This window comes from Rousettus aegyptiacus, unplaced genomic scaffold (assembly GCF_014176215.1).
Source record: "Rousettus aegyptiacus isolate mRouAeg1 unplaced genomic scaffold, mRouAeg1.p scaffold_m13_p_2, whole genome shotgun sequence".
NCBI classification, from domain to species: Eukaryota; Metazoa; Chordata; class Mammalia; order Chiroptera; family Pteropodidae; genus Rousettus; species Rousettus aegyptiacus.
In genome coordinates, this window is record NW_023416295.1 from 85,198,046 (window position 1) to 85,224,696 (window position 26,651).

A 26,651-nucleotide genomic window follows, 5' to 3' on the forward strand; every position below is an offset into this window, starting at 1 on the left:
TTGTTCATGGTGTTTAATGGACTATTTCTTCACCTGGTCATTAATGGAATTGTATTCTGCTTCCCCTCGCCCCCCCAAGAAAGAGGATTTATTATACAAAGGTCTCTCTTTTGCCTGCTGCAAAGAAGACACTTTTCTTTTGGTTTCCAATAGGTGGCGTCTAAGCTTCTTGAATCCCTGGTTTATATAAAGCTTTAATATGTTTTTTATTTTCTTGTAGATATTTTAACATGCTCGCTACCCTCAGTCTCAGTTCCTGTCAGTTTAGTGATAGTTTTGCTTATATTCCCCTGGGGTTCCACAATGATTGATCTTGGAGGGCATGGGGGGAGGGGCCCTCTGGATTGAGAGTTTGGGGCTGCAGGTCAGCCTCAGTTTTGCGACCACAGCCGGTAAAAATCAACTGTTGTTTCTCTGCTGTTCACTTCTCTGCTTTCTGTCATGATGACTGGGCTCTGCTGTTGGCCGCATGGAGCTCATGACTCTCCCAGGCAGGGCTGTTCAGGGAACTTCCCTTGTCTTCTCTCCTCCTCCTCCTGCAAAGAGCTCCGGTGGCTATGAGAAGCAGCTTCTTTATTTCTCCCAGTCCACCACTTGACACCCAGGGTTCTGACCTGTGGTAGCTCTTATGTACAAATACTATGCTCAGACGTGCTGGTGTGCAGTTTGAGTGTTTTTGTTGAGTTTTAGGTGTTCAGCTTATTGTTGTTTCAAGGGAGAGATCTGAGGACCTCACTCACTACCATTTTTCTCTTATCTCGTTCTTTATTATATTCACATTATTTTGTTTATATACTCTCTCTACACTCTCTCTCTCCAAACAGGCTATTAACTATATGACTATAGGATTCATGATTGATTTGTCTTTGTATTACTCATATAGTTATTACTACTACTAATAATATATAGGCTTATATACGTTTAATGTATGAGTGAACAAATGAATGAATGAATGAAATCTCTGATCTTAATATTCTGTAAAAAAATGTTATCTGTTACATATTTATTTTTAATCTAACAATTAGCTTAGGGGCAAGCAAGCAGAAAAAGGCATGTTAACTATTTTTGTCAGGAATAAGCAGCATTGCTATAATATGAAAAGAGCCCTTTATAGAGCTTACCACCATTAATTGAATGTATAAAGAAGAAATTATGTTGAGATGTGGAAAATAAGCAGTTTGGCTTTGTCCAAAGCTAGTCACAGGACATTTTGGGACCCTAGTGCCAAGGGAAGAGATCAGACAGAGAAGGGCTAGGTGTTCTTGATGAGAGAGAGGTTCTATGTCTGTGCAGTACTAGAAATGTAGCTAGTTCAACTGAAGATCTAAATTTTTAATCCAATTCAAGTTCAATGAGTTAAAATGTAAATAACCACACCATGCTAATGGCTATTGTATCGGACAGTGCAGGTCTGGAGAAACACTCTGGGAGCATGGGGGTGTGCTCTGGTATCCTTGTCCAGGTGAGATTTGTAGCTCCATATCTCAGCCCTATTAAGGACTGCCCATCAGGTAAGAAAGTTTTCTAAGTGTCTAGCCCTTGGAATAGACACACGCGTGCGCGCGCACACACACACACACACACACACACACACACACAGTTCCCATATGGGGGTTAAGAAAAAAGTTTCCCTTCTACCTTCTAAGTTCTAAGGTGAGCTAATAATCAAATTAATGAAGATAGATTAATGGGAGAAAAATCAAATTTTAATATGTGCACATGGGGAATTCACATAATCATGAAAACTCCAAAGGCAGTGAGACAAAATTAGGTATATATGACAATTTGGACAAAGGAGAAAAGGGAGGAACGGGTTCCTAGATTTTAAAGGTGAAAATAGGTGACTTGCAGATAATTGAGGAAGAGCAGAACACACATGGTAGCTAAATTTTTGCTAGGTATCCCAGAAAACAATGGGACATGGGGAAAACCTAATCAATAGGTTTGGAGTCTTCCTGTCTTTAATGCTATGGTGATTATGCTAAGGTTCCTTTCTTAAAGCAGGTTTTTCTATCTGAATATCTGAGGCAAGTGAGGGGAAGGGTAGGAAAGCCAAAGTTCTTTCTGAGTCTTTTGTTTTTAATAATCAGCTTAAAATCAAAATCCCAAAAGGCACCTTTAGGGTGGCAAAATTTTGGTCCCCTTCACCTCTAGGATAAACATTAATTTTCAGAGAGATTTCGGACTATACCCCTAAGACAGAAGGCTGCTATGACCACAGTGGACTTGGCACTGAGCATTTGTTTACACATTCTCTCTTCTTCCTTTGCAATGTGCTCAGTAGGTCTTGCTGGGAAGCGGGAATGAGCTTTACTAATGACCTGATATTTCCTAATGAACTCTCCCTTGGCCACAATAAGGCCAACAGGAGCTTTGAGTAACAGCTTTGGCTGAATTTGGGGATGGGGTAGTGGGCTGGTTACAACAACAGAATAGCCTGTGATAAAAGGAGAGAAAAAAGAAAGATAAGGTCCAATAAAAACTAAGCCAGGAATAAGACTCAAATGCAAGCCACAGCAATGGAAATACTTTGGGGTTGTACCTTGGATTTGACTGCCTGCAGTCTAGATGTCCTTATAAGGGAGGAACCTGGGCAGCTGTACAGCATAAGGGACAAGACAGCACAGTGGTTAGAAACACAGCCTCTACTTCGAACCAATGTCATACCAGCTTTAGTAAGCACACCTGTGCCCAGACCGTGGTTTCTAGATGCTGTTTTCCACTAAGAGGAACTAGAGCTCCTTGGAGAAATGAGGGTGTTGCATGGGATGGGAGGGACAGAGAAAATACAAGATGAACCCCTAATGTCCTGTGCTAGAGAGAATATGCAAAGAATAATAGGGGCACATCAAGGGAACAGGAACCAGCTTGAGCAGGTGCCTACTGGCCATATTTAGGACAATTTGAGCATCAAAATGAATAATAACAGTAGTGGATTATCATACATGAAAAAAAAAGAATTCATGAGTCCCTACTGATAATAAAGGATTAAATTGAGATGAGAAAATCAACTATAGTGGTAAATAAACTCATAGATGTAGAAGGAGAGAGGGAGTTGGCAAGCTACCCCTCTCCACTTCAGAGTGCCAAGGTAAGAAGCATCAGTGGAAGCTAAAGTGATGGGTAAAAGTTTGATGACACTGCTTTTTACATACTTCCAAAGTATCTCCCTGCAAATGACTTACTAATTATGAAGGAAAAACAGCAACTTTTTAGTGAAGAAATGGTCATAGTTAACATCACCAGAAATGGAGCAATCAACATCATTGAGAACATATCATCATCTCTAGGGATTCCTACCAAAAATGCCTAAGCTGAATTTAATTATAAGAAAACATTGGACAAACCCAAATCAGGGAGATTCTAGGGGAAAAAAGCTCTGCACTATTAAAAAGTTCAAATATAGTAAAAGACAAAGAGAGCCAACGAGTTATTCCATATTAAATGAGAGTAAAGACATGAAAATCCTTCACCAAAAAAAGGTGTTAGCCAAAAAGAATATTGTTGAGAAACTGGTGAAATTTTAACAAGGTCCATAGTATAGAAAATTCCATTGTAGCAATGTTAAATTTTCTTATTTTGACAATCATATTTTGGGTGTGTGAGTGAATATTATTATTCTTAAGATTTCCATGCTGATTTATTTAGGGGTAAAGTTGCATGTCAGCAATGTGTTCTCAAATATGCAAATAGTTTAGAGAGGGAGAGAGAAAAAATGATAAAGCAAAAATAAGACAAAACATTAATAATTGGTATGCAGACATTCTTTGTAATAGTCTTTCGATTTTTCTGTAAACATAAAATTATTAAAAAAAATTTTTTATCAGGTCATCTGAATCTGAATTCCAGGCACAGCTACTTACTATCTGTGTGTCTGTGGGCAAGTTACTTAACCTTTCTGGGTCTCAGCTTTCCCATCTGTAACATGTAAATAATAACAGGGTTGCAATGAGATTGAAGAGTTGACACATGTAAAGCGCTTAAAAATGTCTGGCACGTGGCACACACTTGACAGGTGGTGGCTGCTGTCATTTGTGTCTAAGAGATAAAATAATGGCAACTAGTAAGGTGGGACAGGGAATTCTTCTGCAGACTCTCAGTGCAAGGGCACATGTGGCAAGGTAAGCAGTGCTCTAGAAGGCACTTTATGTCCCTAGCCCCACTCCCCCTATACTCAGTCTTGGGGTGGAGGTGCTACTGCAGGTGAATCAAGGTCTTACTTCCTGTTGTTCTGATGAGACCCTGTGTCTATTCTGGAGGACCAGGAAGTAGGCCAGCCAGCTAGTAAAATGCTGTTCCAGGACACTATTCTTCTGGCCCAGCTGGTGAGAACACAGCATGTTGTTTCCCCTGGCATGGGCCCCTTAGCCATGCCTGAGCAACAGCTGATGTATTTGGCACCTGAGGGTACCTGTGGCACTATTAGATGCTGGGGCTGGCCACTTGTCTCATGGCAGGGCAGAGAAGAGCCCTTACTGTCTTTAGGTCTGCCACTCTCTAACTGGTGACCTTCTGCCTGACCCCTTGGAGCTTCAATTTCACCACTGAGGGGGACCAAAGTTTTTCCCCCAAATATGCTTTTTAGGGTATTGATTTTAAGTTGATTGTTAAGAAACAAAAAACCGAGAAAGAACCTTTGACACTCCCTCTTACCTGCCTAAAGGAAGGGAGCTATTCAAACAGCATATTCACCTTATCATATATAAATTAAATCTGTGCCTTTTGTTTCTTGTGTGGCCCAGCAAGAATTTGTTTAGCACGTTTGCTCTTTCTCATCTACCTATGAATTGCCTTCTTTCTCTGCCTTTCTTTTGTCCAGAATGGCATAAGCCTTGATGGGCCAATGTGTTCTGGGGTCTCATTTTCTTATGGAATCCTCATATGTACATATGTAATAAATTTGGTCATTTTCTTCTGTTATTCTGTCTTATGTTACTTTAATTATTAGTTCAGTCAGAAGAATTTAGAAGATAGAAAAATTATTTTTTTGAAATTCATACCACCTATGATAAGGATTATAGTACCTACCTCTAGCTATGCACTCTAGAAAATAATAAGCAGGTAATATTTATTGAGTATGTTGACCACACAAGGCATTTGAGGTGGATTATCATTGAATCCTCAAAGCAAACCTCTGATGTAGGTACTATCATTATCTCAATTTTAGCCGTGGGCTCTTGAGGCCAAAGAAGTTAATTAAATTGCTCAAGGTCACACAGCTAGTAAGTGGCAACAGATTCACCCCAGACATGTGGAGAGTAACCACTATACTCTTATTGCTGATAATAAAAAGGGAAGCAGTGAGAAAGATGGTGGAAAAAAAAAGTGGGAGGGAAGGAGGGGGAGGGAGGGGGAGGGAGGGCAGGGAGGAGGGAGGGGGAAGGAGGGATGGGGGGGAGGGGAGGGAGGGGAGTGGAAGCACGGAGGGAGGGAGGAGGGAAGGAAGGAAGGAAGGAGGAAAGGAAAGGACGGGAAGGAAGGAGGGAGGGATAGGGAAGGGAAGGACGGAAGGAAATGAAGGAAGGAAGGAAGGGCCGGAAGGAAGGAAGGAAGGAAGGCAGGACTGACGGACGGGAGGGGTGAGGGAGGAGGGAGGGAGGGCGGGAGGTCGGAGGCGTGAGGGAGGGAGGAGCGGTAAGGAAGGAGTGATGGCAGAAGGGCATGAGGGAGAAGGGACGAGGGGAGGGGAAGGAGGGCGGGCGTTCCGGCGGGCTGTGAAGGAAGCAGGAATGAAGGAAGGGCCGGCATGAAGTAAGGAAGGAGGGCATGAGGGAGATGTCGGATTCTAGAGCGAGCGTCGTAATGAAATTGAACGAAGACGCAGAAGAAGAAGCCATCCTCCTCCTCCTCCTCCTCCTCCTCCTCCTCCTCCTCCTCCCTGTGGCTCACTGTGGCTATGACTTCCTGATTGGCCTCTCAGCTTTCTAGTTTATCCATCTTTCCTCAGCTTGCAGCTGGTGTGATTGCTTCAAAATGAGAAATTGTTAATGTCCCCTCCCCCATTTCCCTGCACGATCTCTTTGCATGGCTTTTTGTCACTCTTAAAATAGTTTCCAGCCCTGACTACAAAGGCGCATATTGTCTCCACCCCTGTCCAGTCTCACCTTGCCTCTCTCCTCCCATGTTCCTCATTCTTCTCTGCTGGTCTGCAGGACAGCTGGTTCTGGTGCTGTTCAATCCACAGGGACTTTGCACATGCTTGTCCTACTTCCAGATAACTCTCTACCACTTGCTCTGCTTCTATGTCCCTCAGTTAATTCTTACCCAACCAACAACTCTTAGCTCAGCCATCTCTTTCCACAGAAAGCTTTCTTGATGCCCCTCCCCACCGTCCTTAATAGTACTCATGTCATGTTTTAATTGCACACTATTTATATAATTTCTCCCTCCCACGTCTGCTCTCTCTTGGGGTGTGAGCTTCATGAGAGCAAGCACCAGGTCTGCTTTGCTCACCACTTATCTTCAGCTGGCAATAGAGCAGATACCCCAGACATACCTACTGTATAATTCATTGGAAAATCCTTAATCAATGGTAGCCAGGAGAGGGGATTTTGAGAGATGAATGTCTAGCTTTCGACAGGAAGGCTGTCCAGGATGCATCAGGGTCAGCTTACAGCTGCCAGTGATGCAGGAGGCCCTGGCATAGGAAAGCTCTTAACCTGGGAACTCTCACCTCTCTTCAGTGTAGGGTTTTGTGACCTGTTGGGGGTGGAGTTACATGTGAGAAAGGGTCAGACCTGGGGGCCAGACAGGAGTTCCAGAAGCTGCACAGCTTAAGTGGCTGTGGTCCTCCTGGGAAAGATGTTTACTGATTGATAACTTGAGCGAGTTTCTGCTCTTGCCCTAGCAGTCTTAACTATTTGTATAGTCATGCATTCCTTCATTTGTTTGGCCATTCATTATTTCATTTCTTCTTGGGCATCAATTATATGGCCAAGAGGGAAGATTTGTGTTCATTGAGTCAACTTCTCTACACATTATGTAAATTTGGATGAATATTCTTGTTTCCTTGTAAGAATGAAATAATAGTTTACCTTTTTGGAAGATGATTTGAAATGCAGTCATAATGAAAAACCAAACATCTTGCTAAACTGTCTTCCTTTTGCTTGAGAGCTGACATCTGGCTGACGGAAATATGGTCTCATCAGTTACCTGTCCTAAGATCTCAGGTTTATGCTGACTTGGCTGTCCTAAACCAGCTAAATGTTTAACACATGTCCAGTTCATTTTATCTCCTCAGTCCCATTACCATCTAATACCAACTTTCCTTCATTAAAGGGGTTTTCTTACAGTGCAGAATACTTGGGTGGACTAAGTTGTACAGAGCAGTGCTTCTCAACACTATCAGACCCAATATCTCCTTTGTAGACAGTATTTTGAAACATTCCTTTTACTATACTGAAATAAAATTCAAAGATAGAATGAATTACCCATACATATAATTTTTTAAAAAGTCAGTAAGCCCCAACCATAATAACTGTAGTAAAAAGGAGAAATAAAAGGAAAGCAATCTATAATAAAATGCTATGCATTATAATATGTAAATGTCAGACCCGACTCTATTTGAAAATATAATGAAGTTATCAGATGTTTGCACCTACCTAAAATGGATAAATGCGGACGAAGAGAAAGGAGATTTTATTGAAGATTTTTCTTTATGTTTGACATTTTGAAGTAAAGGATACAGAAGAATAGTTATATATGAAATGTACTTATTCACAGAATTGCTGTGACAGCCACAAATTCAGATGTATTTGGGTGTTCTGTGTTGGAGATGACTTATACACCTTGAAGGGCATTGCAGTTGATAGGATATTCCCCAAAGAGCAATTCTTCCCTCAAGTCACATGATCATCACATTTGAAAATTCATTGTGTATGAAACTGGGTAAATATACTTTTTGTCTGTATGATGTAAAGTTCAAGTAACAAACAGGTCTATCCCCTATTTGAATGTCCAGCAGCACATTTAAAAGGTTGGGACTTTCTCACGTACTGCAGAAGGGTCACCAATCATACGGATAACCCCAGGCACACCCAAAGTTCTAAAATCCTCCTAAGGAGCTGCAGCCCCCATGCATAGAACCACTGATGGCAAGAATGGATGTCAGTGTGGCCCAGAGGGAATGGTGCCGGGTTAGGATTTTGGCCTCTGCCTCTGTGTTGGCCCCAGAGGCTGTGAGACAACCACACCGGTAATAACAGTAATAGGACTCAGAGCACTCAGTGCCTGCTGGCCACTGTGGTAGCTGCTTCACCTACGTGATTAACCCACAACAACCCCTTCAAGTTGGTGCTATTATTCCCATTTTAAAGATAGAGACACTGAGACTCATGTTAGGCAACCTGCTTAAGGTCTTAATTCCTTACCTTTCTGATATATCAAAAGAGGAGAATGACCTCTATGTATTTTCAACAGAGAAGGAACAAAGGCAGTGGATATACATGTGTTCAACTCAATGGGCTATGGAAGTTCTAGTATAGGTCTTAAGCATGAAATAATTCAAGAGCAATTAATTAATTCCCTATTGTGTGTGGCTATAGGATATATCCCTGGTGATCAAGAGCATAAAGAGATGTGTTTCATATTACAACCAAGAATTGACTCTTGTAAGCATTTGGAGTTTAAAATATTCTTCCTGTTCTGACAGAAACAGAGACAGTGGAGGATGCCAATGGGCTGTGGAAGAGCAAACCCTTGGTTTGGAGAGACATGGAGTGGCAGCCTTGGGGAACCATCCTCTGACAGCACAGTACAGAGCTTGCTGGGGAAAACTGCCCTCCAAGAAACTGACTAACCTTTAGCACTCTATTTTGAGCAAGGGCATAGACAAAACCTAAGAAAGTTCTTTGAATTGTGATGAGGAAGCGAATTAAGAAGTAGATACTCAATAGGTCACCACTCACAGCACACTGGTAGCCAAAACACTCTTTGTTAACTAGTGCTGCTCTTTCTTTGGCAACTTCTGTTTAAATGTCCTCATCGTGTCTTTAGGGAAAGGGAACTGGAAACTGATATAAACTATAGAAACTCGTTGAATGTGTGTGTGTGTGTGTGTGAGAGAGAGAGAGAGAGAGAGAGAGAGAGAGAGAGAGAGAGAGAGAGAGAGAGAGAAGAAGAAGAAGAAGAAGAAGAAGAAGAAGAAGAAGAAGAAGAAGAAGAGAAGAAGAAGAAGAAGAAGAAGAAGAAGAAGAAGAAGAAGAAGAAGAAGAAGAAGAAGAAGAAGGAGAGAGAAGGAGGAGGAGGAGGAGGAAGAGGAGGAGGAGGAGAAGAAAAGAGAAGAGGGGGGAGGAGAAGGGGAGGGGAGGGAAGGGGAGAGGAGAGGAGAGGAGAGGAAGAGAGAGAAAATATTCTACTTGACTTAGTTGAGGAATCTCTTTGCTGGAAGGAAGATCTCTGTTAGTTGATGAGGTGTGTTTTTTTTTCTCTCCACTTACTCCTCTTTCAGTTCCAACCAAAGGAGCTATACACAAAAGATTCAAGACTAAATGGAAAAGCAAAAATATTTATTACCAGTTAGACAGTCCCCCACCCTCTGTATCTGCCTTCTGTTTCCCCAATGCACACACTTTGGTTAGCAGGCCCAGAGCACCAGGCTGGGTAGGACCCAGCCATGACAATATCCTGTGAAAAGGCAAATGTGAGAACTAAATCTGTCATATTGGAATCCCAGGCCCATCTGGATATGGGATACTGGGGCTGAGTGATGCCCTGAATGAAGGAATGTCCCCTCACAGCCTGAGGATCCCCTTCTGGGATTCGAGTGTACATGCACCCCAGGATGCACAGCAGCAGCAAAGTTTTGAGTCAGTCTGTATGAGGAGGCTTGGAGGAGGCCTGGGGTCTCAGTATATGCTTCTACATCTTACTCTGGGCCAGGTTAGGATAGCCAGGCTTTGACTTTTAGATGTAAGGGATCAGCCCTGATGTTCTGCTGTATCAAAGGAGGGGATTTTGAGATACTTTTTGACTGGGAGAGAAAATGAATAATAATTAATAATAATAATAATAATTTGAAAAGTAGATAGCCACAGTGTTTGGTTAGAAGTTGAAGTTTGGGAGGTCTGCCTGTCTCAAGCATCTTTGGAGATCTGTGATGTTGGCAGAGACCTCCTGATCACATGATGGCCTCAGAAATAAAGGCTGGCAAATCTCATCCCAGTTCATTGCCAAGGCTCTGGAATGATGATTTCACCTGACTTTCCACAAGGTGCATCTCTACTGTTCCTATGACAACAAACCAATGAAAACAATCAAATCTCATACACTCAAAAAGGGATGGGAAAATTTTCTCTTTTAAACTCCCCCATGTGCCTCAAGAAGCAGAGATGAAGCAGAGTTGCTTTTGATTTGCTGGTGAGAAGCAGGGATATTTTAAATGACTCTGAGCACAGATGTTTAGTGTATGACTAGGGATTCATGTATATGCACACATATTCAACAAGGACTTATCCTGCACTCATGTGGCCAGGCACTGTGTTAGGCAGTGCCTACCCCATTGAGAGACTATTCTCTGTGGGTCTCTCATATTTCTTGTGAGTGAGGCATGAGCTGACTTTTGTTCTGGGCAATCTTTTCTTGGATGTTTGTATAGCGAGCAGCCCTGGAAGATGCAGATAGTTCCTCCAGAGCAGAAGACAGGCACCTTACTGCCCATCAACCAAGACTCTGGTTCTCTTAGCTCAGGGCTTCTCTTCTGGAACTCAACCCACCATATGGGCAAACATCCACTCGGCCATCTAAGTTGCTCACTGGGACAAGGAGGATAGAAGCAAACATGCTGATGTCCATACGTGTGCTGTGCTGTGAGTGATAAAGCCCCTCTTCCTGAGCAAGATGTCCATATCTTTTGTCAGCATTCATGGAAAATGTCACAGGCTGACTTGTTAACTCGCAAGCAGGAAAAATCTCCATGCCTTCATAATTACTGACAAGCTTATATCCTTATTGAATTTTATACTCAAAACACCTTACAATTCAAAGATTTTATCTTCATTTTGTTCATTCTGTTTTCCGAAACAGAAAAGTTAGGCCACTCTTCCTAGGTCACAGAGCTAGTTTATGTCAGATGGGAGATTTTTGTTCAACTCTGTCCGATGCCAGAACCATTCTTTTTTCTATGACGTGTGGACATGTTAAATTGCAAACATGAAAGTGCCTGTAGTTCTATTTGTGGCGCTGGGCCGGCTAAAATCCTGTTCGTCCCAAAATCCTTGTTGCTATGATGATAAAAAACCTCAGGCAAAAAAAAAAAAAAAAAATGGAAAACATCTGAGCAGTGTCTCCTCCAAAGGAACATAAACAGGATGCAATCATCAGGAGTTCCTTCCACTGAGGAAAAGTTTCTTCTCTCATATTCACATGACAGTTGGCTCAAAGCCTGACCTACTACCTTGTTCTCTGGTGAAAGAATGAGGTCTCTTTCCCAGAAAGCAGGATGAGCTGGGTCATGTGAAATCTAGACTGACTAAAGGATGGGGAAGCTGGAGTAAGGGGTGTGCTCCACAACCAGATGTCTCCACCCCACACCATGATAAGCTTTTAGAAGCTCCCTTGTACACTTTCATAGTACATTTCCATCTTGAGTCCTGTTTAACTTGATCAGTGCATATCTTTATGACAGAGATTGACCCGTTCCTCCAGGGACTCCCTATGGCTTGTAAGGCAGTCTCATTTCTTAGTCAGGGGCCCAACAGACTTTGTGGTCAAGCCCTAGTCTGCTGTGAGATGACCCAGCCCTCCCTTCTTCTCTGAAGCCTCTCCTAAGTCCACCTTATCTCCCAAGTGGAATTGCCTCTCCCTCCTTGGTGTTCCACACTGATCTGTGACACTTCTCTCATAGCATCTATAATACTTTAGGGCTGTGTACTTCACATGTTTACCTTCTCATCAAGCACAGACCCCTTGAGACAGGGCCTGCTCTATTCAGCAAGATCATCCCTACATTTAGATTGGTACGTAATACATGTGTGTGGATTGCAGCTGTATAATCAGACACATAGGTACATGATCTATTTGTCTCTGGATCTGAAAATTCATTATTAAATATTGTTTTGGGATTGAGTACTTTGTTAAAGCACAGATCATCCAAGATGAGTCAGTACAGATATCCTGACATAATGTCATCTAGCTGATCATTTTCTTCTTTGATAATAATAATTGGGTGGCCAGCTTCCTGGGTGCTTGAGGTGTGGATGAGGTACGATTGATCTGAAAGCACTTGGCATTTTTATCCTGCTAACCATCCTGCTAAGGACCAATAACCCAGGACTCCACTTGGGCACCAACTCCCATCACTTAGAGCTGCCTCTGTTTCCTGACTAGCCCTCATGGAAATGGGCATGTTGGCACAGGAGCCCAGGTCACCACTGCCCAGGTCTTGATGGCAGAGACCTGGTCTGGGGTGCTCTGACCCGAGAATCGGGCCGGGCCATTCCAGCAGCCCTGAGTCCTGGTGCACCTGATCTGCTCCCATGAAGAGCTCCTGTGGATTCATCTCAGCCTGTGGAATGAAGAAGGCTCCTCTCTCCAACCTGCTAGTGTTTTGGGCCTAAGAAGCTGTGTGACTTCTAACAAGCCCTTCAGTCTTTGTAAGCCTCAGTTTCCACAAGTCTAAAGGGAGGATGAGGCCATCCACCTGTGAGAGTTACTGAAAGGATTAAAGGTGGAACCATGTACAAAGAGCTAGGATTTCACAGAGTGTGCTAGTTCCCCTTCCTTCTCCTTCCAGCCGCCTTCTCCCCGACTCTCTTTTTATCTTCCCCTCTTCCTTTCCTCTATACTTCCCTCCTTTCTCCTTCAGAGGTCTTGGAGATTTGATATGAGCATTGTTGTGCATGTGTGTCCCAGTCAACATCTGTTGTAGGCATGCTGAGAAAAACTTCAGAGCACTGTTGAGGAGGAATCAAAATGAGGAAAGTGTGCTCCTTGACCTGAGGGGAGGGGGCACCATTTACTTGCACATCAGTGTGTTTTGGATGCCTGTGTGTGTGTGTGCGTGCACGCACGTGCACGCATGCACACATAAGCATGCTCATGTATGGACATGCACATCATCTAAGTTGCTCTACTCATGGTAGAACAACTACCATGTGTGGTGGCCTTGCCTCTGCATTTAGCCTTTGCCAGCTCCCTTCCAGATGGCATCTGGACTGGCCACCTTGGACAACCTGACCTTGCAGCTTCCATGTCACAATGCATCTGACTCTGGCTTGGACTGGGGACCCAGTGGACTGGGAGCAGGCTGTGCTTCCATACAGTTTTCCAGGACACTGGATAGGCAAGAGGGTGAGGACCAGGGGATGTGAGGAAGACAAGGTGAGGGGCCAAGAAGCCCAGCTTCCATAAGCCAGTTTTCAGAAACTAGTCAGTTCAGAGGGCTGCTGGACCAGGTGAGGGAGGAAGGAATGACCAGTATTTCTCTTCCCCACAAAGGCACCAGCCCTCAAGGAGGCTCAGGGACTCTGGGGTGATTCTCTCCCAGGAGCCCTTTTAAAAGAAAGCTAGGCATGTCTGCTTGGGGGTTCTAGGTGCCTCCTCTGTGCCCACTGGACAGTGATCTGTGCTTACAATCCTTGAAGATGAAGCCATATACCCATATATTCTCAAAAACCTGAAGTTATATCAAAAAAGAAAGGAATGTTTGAAGTCTTTTAGTGCTTCCCAAATGTGTTATGAGGAACTATGGGCCCACAAATTTGAAGTAGGTATTCTTGAAAGAGAGGGGCTCTCTGGCCAAATACACTCGGGGAATGCTTCATTAATCTCCCTATCCCCACCCCTGAACTGCAGCACACACTGGAACACTAAAGGTGCTGGAAAGACTTGCATTGCTTTAACTTGGCTCAATATGTCATTTTCCAAACCTACTTGCACGTGGAACACCCTTTGTGTTTGGGCCGTTTATCACAATTTTGCTTAGCTGTGTTCTATGGATCAGAGTTTGGGGCATATGGATATAGCCAAACTCTTCATTTTAGACAGTGGAGAGTCAGTGAACTCGGGTTACCCAAGGAACGGTCTCACCTTTTGGCCAGGTTCTATCCCCTGTTTCTTTTCTTTTTCTCTCCCTCATGATAGCCCTATGGCTCCCGGCTCCTTTGGTTGGTGGCCATTCTTGACTGAGTTTGGATCTAATTTTCTGCCTAGGGAGAGGGACTAGGGATCTTTTTGCTGACTTCCAGCAACTTTCAGAAACCTGAGCTCTAGGGCAGCCAGGCTGCAGCCTTCACTCTTAGAGCTGATGGTCTCTGGGTGGTTGCTGAGCTGCTAGGGGTCTTAGAGAGATTCTCGTGAAAGAGGATGGTTAGTAAGTTCACCTTCCTTCTCTGCTCTTCATTTTAAATTATGGTTACTGCTCAGGAAACATATAGAAGTGGTGCAATGAGACACTTCTGTTAACCAACACATGGACACTATCTATCCCGAACCACTTATCAATGTCAGAAGACAGCAGTGAGCACTTGGCACATTAATTCCTGCAATCAACCCTGAGAGTTGGTACTATGAAGGCATATCCACTAGAGAGATAAGAATGTCAAGGCCAGACAGCTCAAGAAAGCTGACCAAGGTTCCAGAACCAGCAAAGGAGAGTCAAGGCCCAAATCAAGGGAGTGAGGCTCTGCAGTCTGTGCTCCAGTCACTGTCACGGAAAGGACAGGGTTCACTCATATTTGTTTAACAGGTCTTTGTTTTCTAATAACTGTGCATTAGAGAATCAATGCTTCAGACAGTGCCCTGGTAACTGGGGCAATCTATTTCTAGAGGGACATTCCACCTTTACATTTGTTTCATGAAGCTGGTGCCTGTGTGGGGAAAAAATTGCTGGTCACTGCTCCCTCCCCATCTTGGTGGGCCCAGGAGCCCTCAGTGCTGGGATCTGGCAGTAGAGCCAGAAGGGCCATCCCCCCACGCATGCGCACACACTATCAGAGACACACAGTCACATCAGTGAAAAGCCGGTCCTGGGAGGAGTTTATTCCTCCTGAGAGACAATTATAGTAGTGCTGTTTGACTCTGAGTGCTCAGTTACATTTCAAATTTATTTCCAATCACTTAGAGCTGGATCAACAAGAGACAAAGGTACCTTTAGCTCTGTCCCTTGCTATTCTTCCAAATGTCAAGGACTGACATTTGATGCCATTGTCCCCAGTCAGCCTACTGATGACTCACTTTCTTGCTTCCCCTGCTCCCAGGCCCACCTGCACCATTCACCCCCAGTAAGTACTTTCATATCATACTGACAACAAACCACTGCCCAGAAGGACACTTTCTCCCTCTGGCCAAGCAAACACTGGCCTCCTGGATGGTCACTGCATCCTTGGGTCCCTGGGAGAGGCCTCTCCTGGCTTTACTCCTCTATTCCTCCCAGCTCCCTGGCCTGGCACCTGGTGTTCCCAGGACTAGCGCCTATCTTGGGCTGAGAAGGGTGCTCTCGCAGTCTGCTTGGTGGGGCAGGTGGCAGAGTGAAGTCATGGAGTCAGAGGAGGCTTTGGGGATGGTGAGGCCTGGTGCCCTTTAGATAAAGTACTCCTTTCTGCTGTCATCACCGGTCTCTTGGAGGGATGGGTCACCCTGCAAGGCTGCATCTGCACTCTCAGCAAACTCCGTGCCCTTGGCCTCATTGGTGTGGTAAGTGCCTTTGTGCCTGTACATGTAGTGTATCATGAGAAGGAGGAGGCCGACCAGGACGATGGCCACAGCGGTGATCACACCTGCAGGCAGGAAGAAATGCACAGCTCTTTTTGGAACTGGAGCAGGGTTTCAGGACACACAGGGGTGGTGCCAGGACAGGCACGTTGCTACAACAAACACTAACTCCATACAGCTGGCTCATTCCTGCCGCTCTTCTCCCTGCCCTGTGTGTGCTCACCTCTCATCTGCACCCATCTGAGTTACCCCTTCTCTCCCCTTTTCTCTCCTCCTCCCCCCTTCACGCAACACTTTGCAGACTAAGGCTGGAATAGTCTCCCAGACTTGATCCCTCCTCAGGAGAAGGCACGCAGTGCATTGAGCAAGACAGAACTATGGACATGATTTCTAACTATGTGGGTATGCCTAAAATGAGGGGTTCAGCAGACCCAGAACTTCCATTTTTAAAACCTGAACAATCCTTACAGAGGAATTTCCTGGGGCATGGAACTTGAAGTGCTAAAACCAGAAAGGTGCTAGAAAATTAAGCAGAGTTGAGTGCCCTATTCAGGGGGAAATGCTAGGGTGATGGCCTGCACCTGAGCTGGGGCCACCTGGGACAGTTGAGAGAAGTATGGTTTCACTGCTCATGGCCCCAGCCCATCTCCTCTGTGGTCCTGGAAGGTGGGGTCTTCAAAGTCTGCAGAGGAGCAGGTGGTGACCAAGCAAAAATCTGGATGGAGGGGATCCTGGAGGATGTGTGTTAAGGGCATGGGGTGTGGGGAGCAGTTAGTCCTTAGTTTCTGTTTGAAGTTAGAAAGGGTCAGGAGGTGAGGCTTGAGGGCTGGTCAGTAGGACCAGGTCATTCAGGGCCTTGGGGTAATGGGTGAAGGGGGATGATTAGACAGTTTGAGTAGAGCTAATGGCCAGCCCTTGGAGGGGGCATTGTGAACTTAGGTATAGCTTTGAAGTTACAGAGCAAGCCCTCTGCCTTGACTTAAAATGTAGGTTTATTTGGGGGCTTGGGAGGCTGTTGGAGAATATGGGGAAGTTAAAAGTTTTCTCAAGTCCCCCTTTTGAGGAACAATTTCATAAACTTCCTGCTGCTCTCAGGAGAGCACTTCTGTTTGCATGATGTTAACAATCCTGTCTATGAACAAAAAGGGTTCAGTGGTCCAGTGAGCTGGAGAATTAAGAACACCAGGTTAAATAGAACTGAGCAGGAGTCTTTGAGGGCCTGCTTTTACTCATTTATATCTAATTATAAAGTACTCGAGCTGTTAATGAGCTAGGGAGACATGTGAATCTCAGGGGGAAACAGCAGCCTACACTCCCTATTGGGGTCACAATTGTGACCAGTGGGGCCAGTGTAGGGTTTAGAGCAAGGATAGAGAAGCATCACATTTCAAAACCACCCCTGAGAGAAGGAAAGCACTGGCCATATCCTGTCCCTGTGCCCGAGTCTTCAGGTGGCTTCTTCCCTGGGCATTTCCTCTGACCCTCTTGGCTGTTTGAAGGGTCCCTGGACAGCTCACCTGCGATTATGGTGATGTCTGTTGGGGTCCAGGCCATCCCAGCGTCAGACTCTATAAACAAAACAGAGGAGCCTAAGTTGAGACAGGAAGTTCCCCCACACTAGCAGCATCTCAGATGAACCTGCACTGTCTGCTCACATGTGAGCAGCTTTATCAATGGGCCCATAGTGCATAGTTGCATGGACAGGCCTCTGGCCAGGTGTGCACAGAGCTGAGTCCAGGTTTTGCTTGGCCACTGGAGAGCACAGTGTGAACCATCAGTGGGGCCAGACACAGTTATGGCACCTCTGGGACTACGCAAGTGTGTGAGGATTGGGCTCCCTGTTGTATCCTTGACTGAGAGTGGTGCTTACATCTGGTAGATGCTCGATAGACACCTGAAGTGGCATGAAAGTGGCCCCCGCTGTTGTGTTTAGTGTCTATCACCATCTGTCTTTCGGGCCTCAGTTTTTCTCACGATAATGGTAAAACCAGACCATTTGTGGGGTGTCCACACATGTCAGATGTTGGTTTATTGCCTTCCGTCTGTCGTATCACATGGTCTTCACAGCAATCCTATGACGTAGATGGTATTATTATCCCATTTCACAGATAGAACACTGAGGCTCAGAAAGTGACATGCCCATGGTCACACAGCTCGTTCAGTTGCAGCCGAGACTGAGCCTGCACCCTCACTTCTGGGGTGCATTCATTCTCTTTTGTCTCTCGAAGACCCTCCCAGAGGGCTCCCATCTGGAGGTCCCTCTTTGAGACCCCTCTACAGGTCTGTGCATCCAATCCTCTGTGGGAAAGGATACCTGTGGCACTCTGGAAGTTACTCAGGGCATTTTTCTGAAGCTTAGTGGTCTGGCCAGAGGCCTAGGATCTCGAGTAAAGCAGGAATCTGCCCATTACCTTGAGCTGCTGCACAGTGTGTCTCCTCTCTCTTTTGGGAGATAAGTGATAGGAAGGATTTAATAGACTATGGAATATCAATGTTAACATGGAAATCCCATGTTCCCATTACAACTACACATATTAAAACAGAGAGGGCTACTTCATAATAGTAGTCATTTCTGCTCAGATAATCACTTTAAATATAGTGCATAAAGGTCATTCTCCCCAGCACAGCTGACAGATGACTCTTTATGATAAAAAAGAGGCTGTTGGTGCCAGAAGGGACAGTGATGGGAGTGAAGCAGAGCTTCAGGCTGGAAGACCTCATGGAGACCCAAGCTAGGGACTCTGGGGCAAGCATGGAGCCTGGAGGTGGGAAGGATAAATAAGGCCTCAAGTCAGCAGAGAGAGAGAGCCGGCACACACCAGGAGTTGAGGCAGTGGGAAGGAGACACAGGCAGGAGGAAAGCTGGGCATTCAAAGCTCTGCACAGTCGTGAGACTCCAGGCAGTGGATGATGGACTCTGTGATCCAGGGTGGACAAGTGCAACATGTCATTTAGCATCAAACACATAGTAGGTAATAAATATTTACTAAAAGCATGATTGGAGGAATACATGCACACATGCAGGAATTAATGGACTCAGAGACTGCTGTTCTGGACTCTACTGAATCACTAAGCACCTCACAGTTCAGGAAGAAAGAACAGCACTTACTTAAGTGAGCATGGGTGGTTACACAAGCCCAAATACCCAGGATGCCATTAGGAATTTTGAAAAAGAGACTTTTTTTTTTATGATCAGATCTGCATTTATTTACTAAAATTTATTTTCAGTTACAGTTGACATACAATATTGTATATTTCAGGTGTATAATATAGCGATTAGACATTTATATACCTTATGAAGTGATCACCTGGAAAAGTCTGGTATCCTTCTAACCCCAGTTATTACAATATTATTATTCCCTATGCTGTATTTTACACCTCTGTGACTATTTTTATAACTGGCGATCTGTACTTCTTAATCCCTTTCACCTTTTCACCCTTACCTCCAACTCCTGTCCCATCTTGTGTGGACCAATTTTTTTCTGTATCTATGAGTTTATTTCTATTTTGTTTGTTCGTTTATTTTCCTTTTTAGATTCTGCATATAAGTAAAATCACATGGTATTTGTCTTTCTCTGACTTATTTCACTTAGCATAATACCCTCTAGATTGTAAAGGATAAAATATCATTCTATTTTATGGTGGAGTAATATTCCTTTGTATATATGTACCACCTTATCTTCATCCATTCACATATAGATGGGCACTTAGGTTGCTTCCATATGTTGGCTATTGTAAATAATGATGCAATGAACAGAGGGGTGCCTATGTCTTTTGAATTAGTGTTTTGGATTTCTTCAGATAAATACACAGAAGTGGAATGCTGAATGATAAAGTAGCTCTATTTTTAATTTTTTGAGGAACCTTTGTAGTGTTTTCCATAGGGATCGTACTAATTTACAATCCCATTAACAGTGCACCAGGGTTCCCTTTTCTTCACATTCTCCACAACACTTGTTTGTTGATTTATCGATGACAGCCATTCTGACAGGTGTGAGGTAATATTTCATTATGGTTTTAATTTGCATTTACCTGATGATTAGTGATGTTGAGCATCTTTTCATATGTTTATTAGCCGTTTTTACGACCTCTTTAAAGAAATGTCTATTCAGTTCCTCTGCCAATTTTTTAATTGGATTGTTAATTTTATTGGTGTTGTTGTATGTTTTTTTTTATATGTTTTGGACATTAACCCCTTATTGGATGTATCATTGGCAAATATCTTCTCCCATTTAGTAGGCTGTCTTTTCATTTTTTTTGAGGTTGCTTTTGATGTGCAAAATCTTTTTAGTTTGATGTAGTCCCATTCGTTAATTTTTTTCTTGTTTCCCTTGCCTAAGGAAACATATCCAAAAAAATTGTACTAAGACCACTGTCAAACAGTTTGCTGCCTATGTTTTCTTCTAGGAGTTTTATGGTTTCAGGTTTTGCATTTAAGTCTTTAAATCCATTTTGAGTTTATTCCTGTATATGATGTAAGATAATGGTTTGATTTCATTTCTTTGCATGTGTCTGTCCAGTTTTCCCAACATTATTTATTGAAAAGACTGTCTTTACCGCATTGTATATTCTTCCTTCCTTTGTCATAGATTAATTAACCATATAGGTGTGGGTTTATTTACGGTCTCTTCTGTTCCATTGATCTATGTATCTGTTTTCATGCTGGAGCCATGCTGTTTTGATTATTATACCTTGTAGTATAGTTTGATATCAGTTAGCATGACACCTCCAACTTTGTTCTTTCTCAATATTACTTTGACTATTCATGCTTTTTTGTGGTTCTATATAATTTTATTTCTGTGAAAATGCCATTGGCATTTTGATAGCATTGAATCTGTAGATTGCTTTGGGTAACTTGGATATTTTAACAATATTAATTCTTCCTATCCATGAGCATGCTATAGCCTTCCGTTTATTTGTATCATCTTCTAGTTCTTATTTTAATGTCTTAATAGTTTTCTGAGTAATTTTACATCCTTGGTTAAATTTATTCCTAAGTATTTTATTTTTTCATGCAATTGTAAATGGAACTGTTTTCTTAATTTCTCTCTCCAATAGTTTATTTGTGTATAAACATGCAATGTGCTTTCTGAATATTAATTTTGTATCCTGCTACTGAATTCATTTATCAGTCTTAATGGTTTTTGGGTGGATTCTTTAGAGTTCTCTCTATGTAATATCATGTTATCTATAAATAATGACAGTTTATTTTTTCCTTTCCAATTTGGATGCTTTTTATTTATCTTTCTTGCCTGATTGCTGTGGCTAGGCTTCTCATACTATGTTGAACAAAAGTGGTGAAAATGGACATGTTTGTTTTGGTCCCGGTTTTTTTTTAAAGTTTTCAGTTTTTTGCCATTGCATGTGATGTTAGCTGTAGGTTTGTCATATGTGGCCATTAGTATGTTGAAGTATGTTCCCTCTATCCACACTTTGCTGACAGTGTTTATCATAAATGAATGTTGAGTTTTGTCAAACATTATTTTTGCATTTATTGCTGTGATCAAATGATTTATATCCTTCATTTTATTTATGTGGTGAATCATGTTAATTGATTTGCTGATATTGAACCAACTTTGCATTCCAGGAATAAATCCCACTTGATCATGGTGTATGATCTTTTTAATGTATTGCTGAATTAGTTTTTTAAAATAATTTGTTGAGAATTTTTTTTCACATATGTTCATCAGAGTTATTGACCTATAATTTTCTCTTTGTTTGGTTTTGGTATCAGGCTAAATCTGGCCTCATAAAATGAGTTTGAGAACATTCCCTCCACTTATGTTATTTGGAATAGTTTGAGAAGGATAGGTATTAATTCTTCTTTGAATGTTTGGTAAAATTCACCTCTGAAGCCAGGAGTTTTGTTTATGGAGAGTTTCTTGATTACCAATTTGATTTCATTAGTAGTCATCAGTCTATTTAGATTTTGTTTCCTCCTGATTCAGTCTTAGAAGTTTGTATGTTTCTAGCAATTTATCTATTTCTCCCAGGTTGTCCAATTTGTTGGCATGTAGTTGTTTGTAGTGTTTTCTAATAATCCTTTGTATTTTGTGGTGTCAGTTGTCACGTCTCTTCATTTCTTGTTTAAATGTTTGTTTAAAATTGAAGAGACCCTATACCCAAACCTATACAATGGCATACTGGAAGCACTCTGAAGACCAACCAGGCTGGAGGCAGATGGGACCTGGGACCTTTGAGGGATCATCAGTTGAGCCTCCCAACAAGACCTCCTCTAAGCTCATGTCCACCAAGGGGCATAGTGGAGAGAAAAGCTGCTATCCATGCCCCAAACTCCTCTAATTTTTGCTCAAGTTGCACAATGTGATTGATTCTAGGGTAGTGATGCTTCAGCATGACCAGAACTGCCACATAGATCAGAATTGGCACAGAAGCTCTGGCCTGTCTGGGAAGGCGGGGATGATATAAGACATCAGTTCTCAAAGTGTAGTCCCTAGAACAACAGCATTTCCTGGGAGGCTGTTAGAAATGCAAATTCTCAGGTTCCACCTCAGACCTACTGTATCAGAAATGCTGGGGCTGGGGCCTAGCAATCTATTGTAACAGGCCTCCAGGTGGTTCTGGTATATGCTCAGTGTTGAGAGATACTCGCATAAGAGAAGCCACATCAGAAGGGAACTATCAGGATCAGCCCTTGAAAGATAAACAGGAGTTTGCTACAGACAACAATGTGAACTTTCCAGGCAGAGACACTCTAGTGCTCGCCTTTTCCTAGTTCTCAATTTTCTCTCCAAATGTCTGCTCACCATCCAAGACACTGAAGTTCTATAGCCTGGATTTTTATATCTTGCCTCTGGAGATGGTAAGATAAGCACCCTCACTGGTTACATCCCTTTGTGCTGTTTTAGCCAGCAGAAGTTATACTGGATATTTGGAAAGGCTATTGGGAATAAGCTCAGATTCCACCCAGGAAGTTGACAGGTTAGTGTGTGATTGAATTAGGAGCCTAGAATGGAAGTTAATCTCTGGCTGGGGTTGAATAGTAAGTATGTGCTTGGGATTAGAATGATACTGAGCTCAGGAACTTGGCCGGGTGGGTGAAGGTGGGTCAGTTGGCAGCAAAAGGGGTATGTTTATAGCAAAGCAAGGTGTTATTTATGGTCAAGTGTAAGTCTGAGATCAGAATTAGACAACTGTCTATCCCGACATTGGACAGGCATGAGGGGCATCTACACTTTTTGTAGAAACCCAAAATTGCTCATAAAACTATTAAGACATTAGCTCTCTTTAAGATTGCAATGCCCCTGACAGAGAGAAGCTCTACCAGTCCCAGAACCACATGGAGCTCACAGCCCCATGTCCAGCATTGCACTGTGTGCCTGGCACTGAATGTCAGTTGTTGAATGTTACTTGAAAGCCTGGACCCTTCTAGGGAATTGAGAATCAAACTGTACCTTGCACTGTCCACATTATTGTGATGACAGCTTTGGTTAAAATCCTGGTTTGACCATTTAATAGCAATATAATCAGCAAAATGTTTGTTAACTTTAGTTTCTGCATGAATAAAACAAAGATAATAGTACCCACCTTGAGGAAGGGATTAGAAATAATAAATATATATACAATGTAGATAATAACTACAAGGCACATAGCTTGGAATAGGTGTTTACTAAGTTGTAGCCACTGTTTTGATTCTGATTCTTATTATTATTCCTTTTTGCATGTAATTCAATGCTGATCACCTAAGCGACCAATTGACAGATGTTGTGAGCTCATGCAGAGGATGGACACTAGTTATGGGTTTCTAGCATTGTTCAGCTGACTAAGAAACAACACCTACGTGCCTAGTGTCTCTGTGTTCCCACATTGTTGCAGGGATCAGGGGAAGTTCCAAAAAATGAAGAGTGAGTCTTTGACCTTAGGGGCTTATGGTGTCTCTGGGAAATGTGACTGTGACATATAAGTTCTATTTAGAGCAATGTTTGTCAAACAGTAAGTCCCAACTCACTGGTGGGTCTTAGTTTGTGTGTGTGTGTGTGTGTGTGTGTGTGTGTGTGTGTGTGTGTGTCTGTTTGTGTGGAGAGAGAGAGAGGGGGGAGAGAGAGAGAGACAGAGAGACAGAGAGACAGAGACAGAGACAGAGACAGAGAGAAAATGAGAGAATAGCTTAGAAAGTATCAGCAGCTTTCATACACAGGGTACTGTTTGGCAGAGCTTTGATATATGCACACACTCCACAAGGAAAAGGTCCTAAGTCACAATGTAAAGGGTCTTTCTTACTAAGGGTTGCACTCATCATCATGTTCAGGACCATGATTTACAATAACAGTATAAGAGGGAATAAACCAAATCCTTAGTCCTACAGTGTTTTGTTAAGGGAAGCCCAATGAAGAGATCGAACAATGAGCAGGCAGATAGAGAACAAAGCCCAGCTTCATGCAGAGGAAAGCTGATATGGGTGATGGCAGGAAAGTGGCTAAGCTGTGGAACAACTCTAGGCTTCTGAACTTCCGATGTGGCCACCCAGCTGCAGGCCTCTCCACAAGGTCAGGTCCATGGCCACATGGCTAAGTGCAGGGAAAACAGATGCTTCCCCTGAGATGGTGGATCCTGAGAGAGAGAGAGAGGAAAGGGAAGTGCTGTCCTGCTCTTTGACTCACCACTTCCCATAGGGGGCAGTGGAGTGCAAGGATGCAGGCCGGCACAGTCATGGAGGCCCCTGGGAAATGCCAGCTGTGGGAAAAACATTCCTGGACTTTGGAAGTGACAGTACGTGTCCTGGGGGCAGAGAAGAAAGCACTGCATTTGTTCTCTGTGCATTTAGTCGGTGAAGGCGCTGGCCGTGGCTGCCACTTATGCTCCCTTATTTAATCCTATAGCAAGCCAACAAAAGGGAATGGGTTCTTTTTTCTTTAAGTTACAGATAATAAAATACATGCCCAAAGAGGTCAAGTAATTTGTTGAAATCTCACAGCCCTAAAGGGCAGAGCTTGTGTTTTAACCTGGGATTTCCTAGCACAAAATATCCACTGCCAGGGCTGGGAATGGCTTTTCTCTGGTGCAATCTGCAGTTTGGCTGAAGTCCAATCTCTGCTGATGCTACAGGTCCACAGGGTGGCCAGACGCCTGTCCTCTGGTCAAAGGCAACAGTCCCTGGGAGGCATCAGGGTGCATGGGTACTGCCCTCCACGTAGGCTGACATTCTCCGCTCCAGCTGGCAGCTTGGGCTCAGCTGACAGGATGCAGGAATTCGGCAGCAGCTGGGTCCTGGGGGAGAGGGGAAGTGGTGCTTCTCAGATGCTGACAGAGCAGTGGTCAAGTGCTGGCTCCAGGGACAAAAACTGACCCTCCTCTGTGGCCATGAAGACCCTCCCTTCTCCTTTGTTTTCTGATGAAGCTGTGCTTGGAAGTGCTCTTCTTTCTTGCAAGGCTCTAACTTCATACCTCCCACCCACAGCTAATGGCTTTTCCTTCTGCCTCAGGGTGGTGGAGAGAGTACACACATCCTGTTTCCCATCACCCACATAGTCCAGCAAAATTGAGGAATTCAGGCATGGGGCAGAGGACTCAGGGGAGTGAGCTCCTCTAGCGGAAAGTGAGAATGGTTTTAGACTAGGAGGCCTGGGCATTCTGGAAAAAGAGAAATTATTCTAGCCTTAAATCATGAAGGGAAACAGGTTTGTCATAGCATCCTTTGAGAGTTCCTCACAAGACACAGTGTCCATGACAGCTGTGCAGTGGCAGCCACATCTATTTCTTGATGATTTGCCAAGCTCTGTGCTACTCACCGAGAGCATGCTAGTTCAAGGAACTTAAAGATTTGCTCAGAAAAGTCACTTTACCAACTTCTCTCAGGTGGAGATGCCTTGGAGTGAGTCTGATTTAGGTTCTGTAGGAAGACAGCTACTGGGACAGGGTCAGGAAGAGTTCTTGGCTCACATTAGAGTTTCTTGTTTCTGCTCTAGATTCTGGCTTCAAAGTCCTCATGCAAGTGAAATAGAAATCACTTGACATTTGAAGTTTATTGAAGAGATTTTCTTTCTGGTAGGAAAAAGGTCAAATACATTTACTTTTCTTTGATGGTTTGTTGTTATCATGCTTGAAAAGATAAAGCATTCAAGCTACAACTAGGAAAGAACTCAGGATATAAGTGCTCAAAGAAATAAATGAATAGCTTATTATTATCCATCCATCCACTTCTCTTGTAAGCCATCAGTGCTGGCTGAGCAGTGAACACTTGCCTAACCCTAGACTCGAAGGGAAGTGGAGAGGATGGGGTTTGTCCTCCGGAAGCTTATGACTTGGGTGAGGAGATGCGACATATTTGTATGAAAGGTTAAACCTCTGTGTGATAAAGTGTCAAAATTAGCAATACAGATGTACCTGGGGTGTTAGTGGGGGACTCGACCATTAGCTCCAGTCCCAGGAAGACGCTCGTGATTCTGTTTGCTCATTACTTCCTTCAGCAGGCTTTTCCCAGCACTTACTACATTCCAGCAATGTGCTTCTTAAGGATAAGACAAGGATCCTAACTTCAAGGAGTTTACTATATAGTAGACAGAGACAAATGCATCTGTGGGTAAGTTCAGAAGGTGTAGTTCTCTCTTGTTCTCAGGAAAGGCTTCCTTGAGGAGGAGGTCCCCAGGCTGGCCTATTGAAATCTCACAGCCCTAAAGGGCAGAGCTTGTGTTTTAACCTGGGATTAAAACACAGAGCTGGGGTCCAGCAATGCCAACATGAGAACTGGGCACAGTATTAAGCAAAGGACGTGAGAGAAAGTTCATGTTGGAGTGATCAGCAGGACTTCTGGGCCTACCTGCCATGATGCCTGGCCATTGTCTGTCAGGGGCTGGGCACCAGGCGGTGGCTGGTTGTATGCTGGAAGACTTAACCTACTTGCATCCTCCACCCTTCCTATCTGTGCAAAAAGCATGCACCCATTTACCTGGTTTGCAGACTGGATTCACAGGACAAAGTGGTACCTGGCCAGGCAAGGCTGATGTGAATTTGATAACCTTGGTCAGGATGTGCCTGCCAGTCTG

At 43.5% G+C, this 26,651-nt stretch overlaps 1 protein-coding gene across 1 annotated transcript in view; it reads right to left on the reverse strand.

The window, feature by feature from the left end:
* Positions 1-14,946: 14,946 nt before the first annotated feature.
* The window catches only part of GYPC (glycophorin C (Gerbich blood group)), a 48,451-nt gene continuing 36,746 nt past the window's right edge, over positions 14,947-26,651 (reverse strand). The window contains exons 2-3 of the mRNA XM_016154628.2: positions 17,166-17,216; positions 14,947-15,713 (exon numbers count right to left, since the gene is read on the reverse strand). Coding sequence (XP_016010114.1) covers positions 15,517-15,713; positions 17,166-17,216 — 248 coding nt within the window. The 3' untranslated portion in view covers positions 14,947-15,516. The remainder of the gene's footprint in view (positions 15,714-17,165; positions 17,217-26,651) is intronic.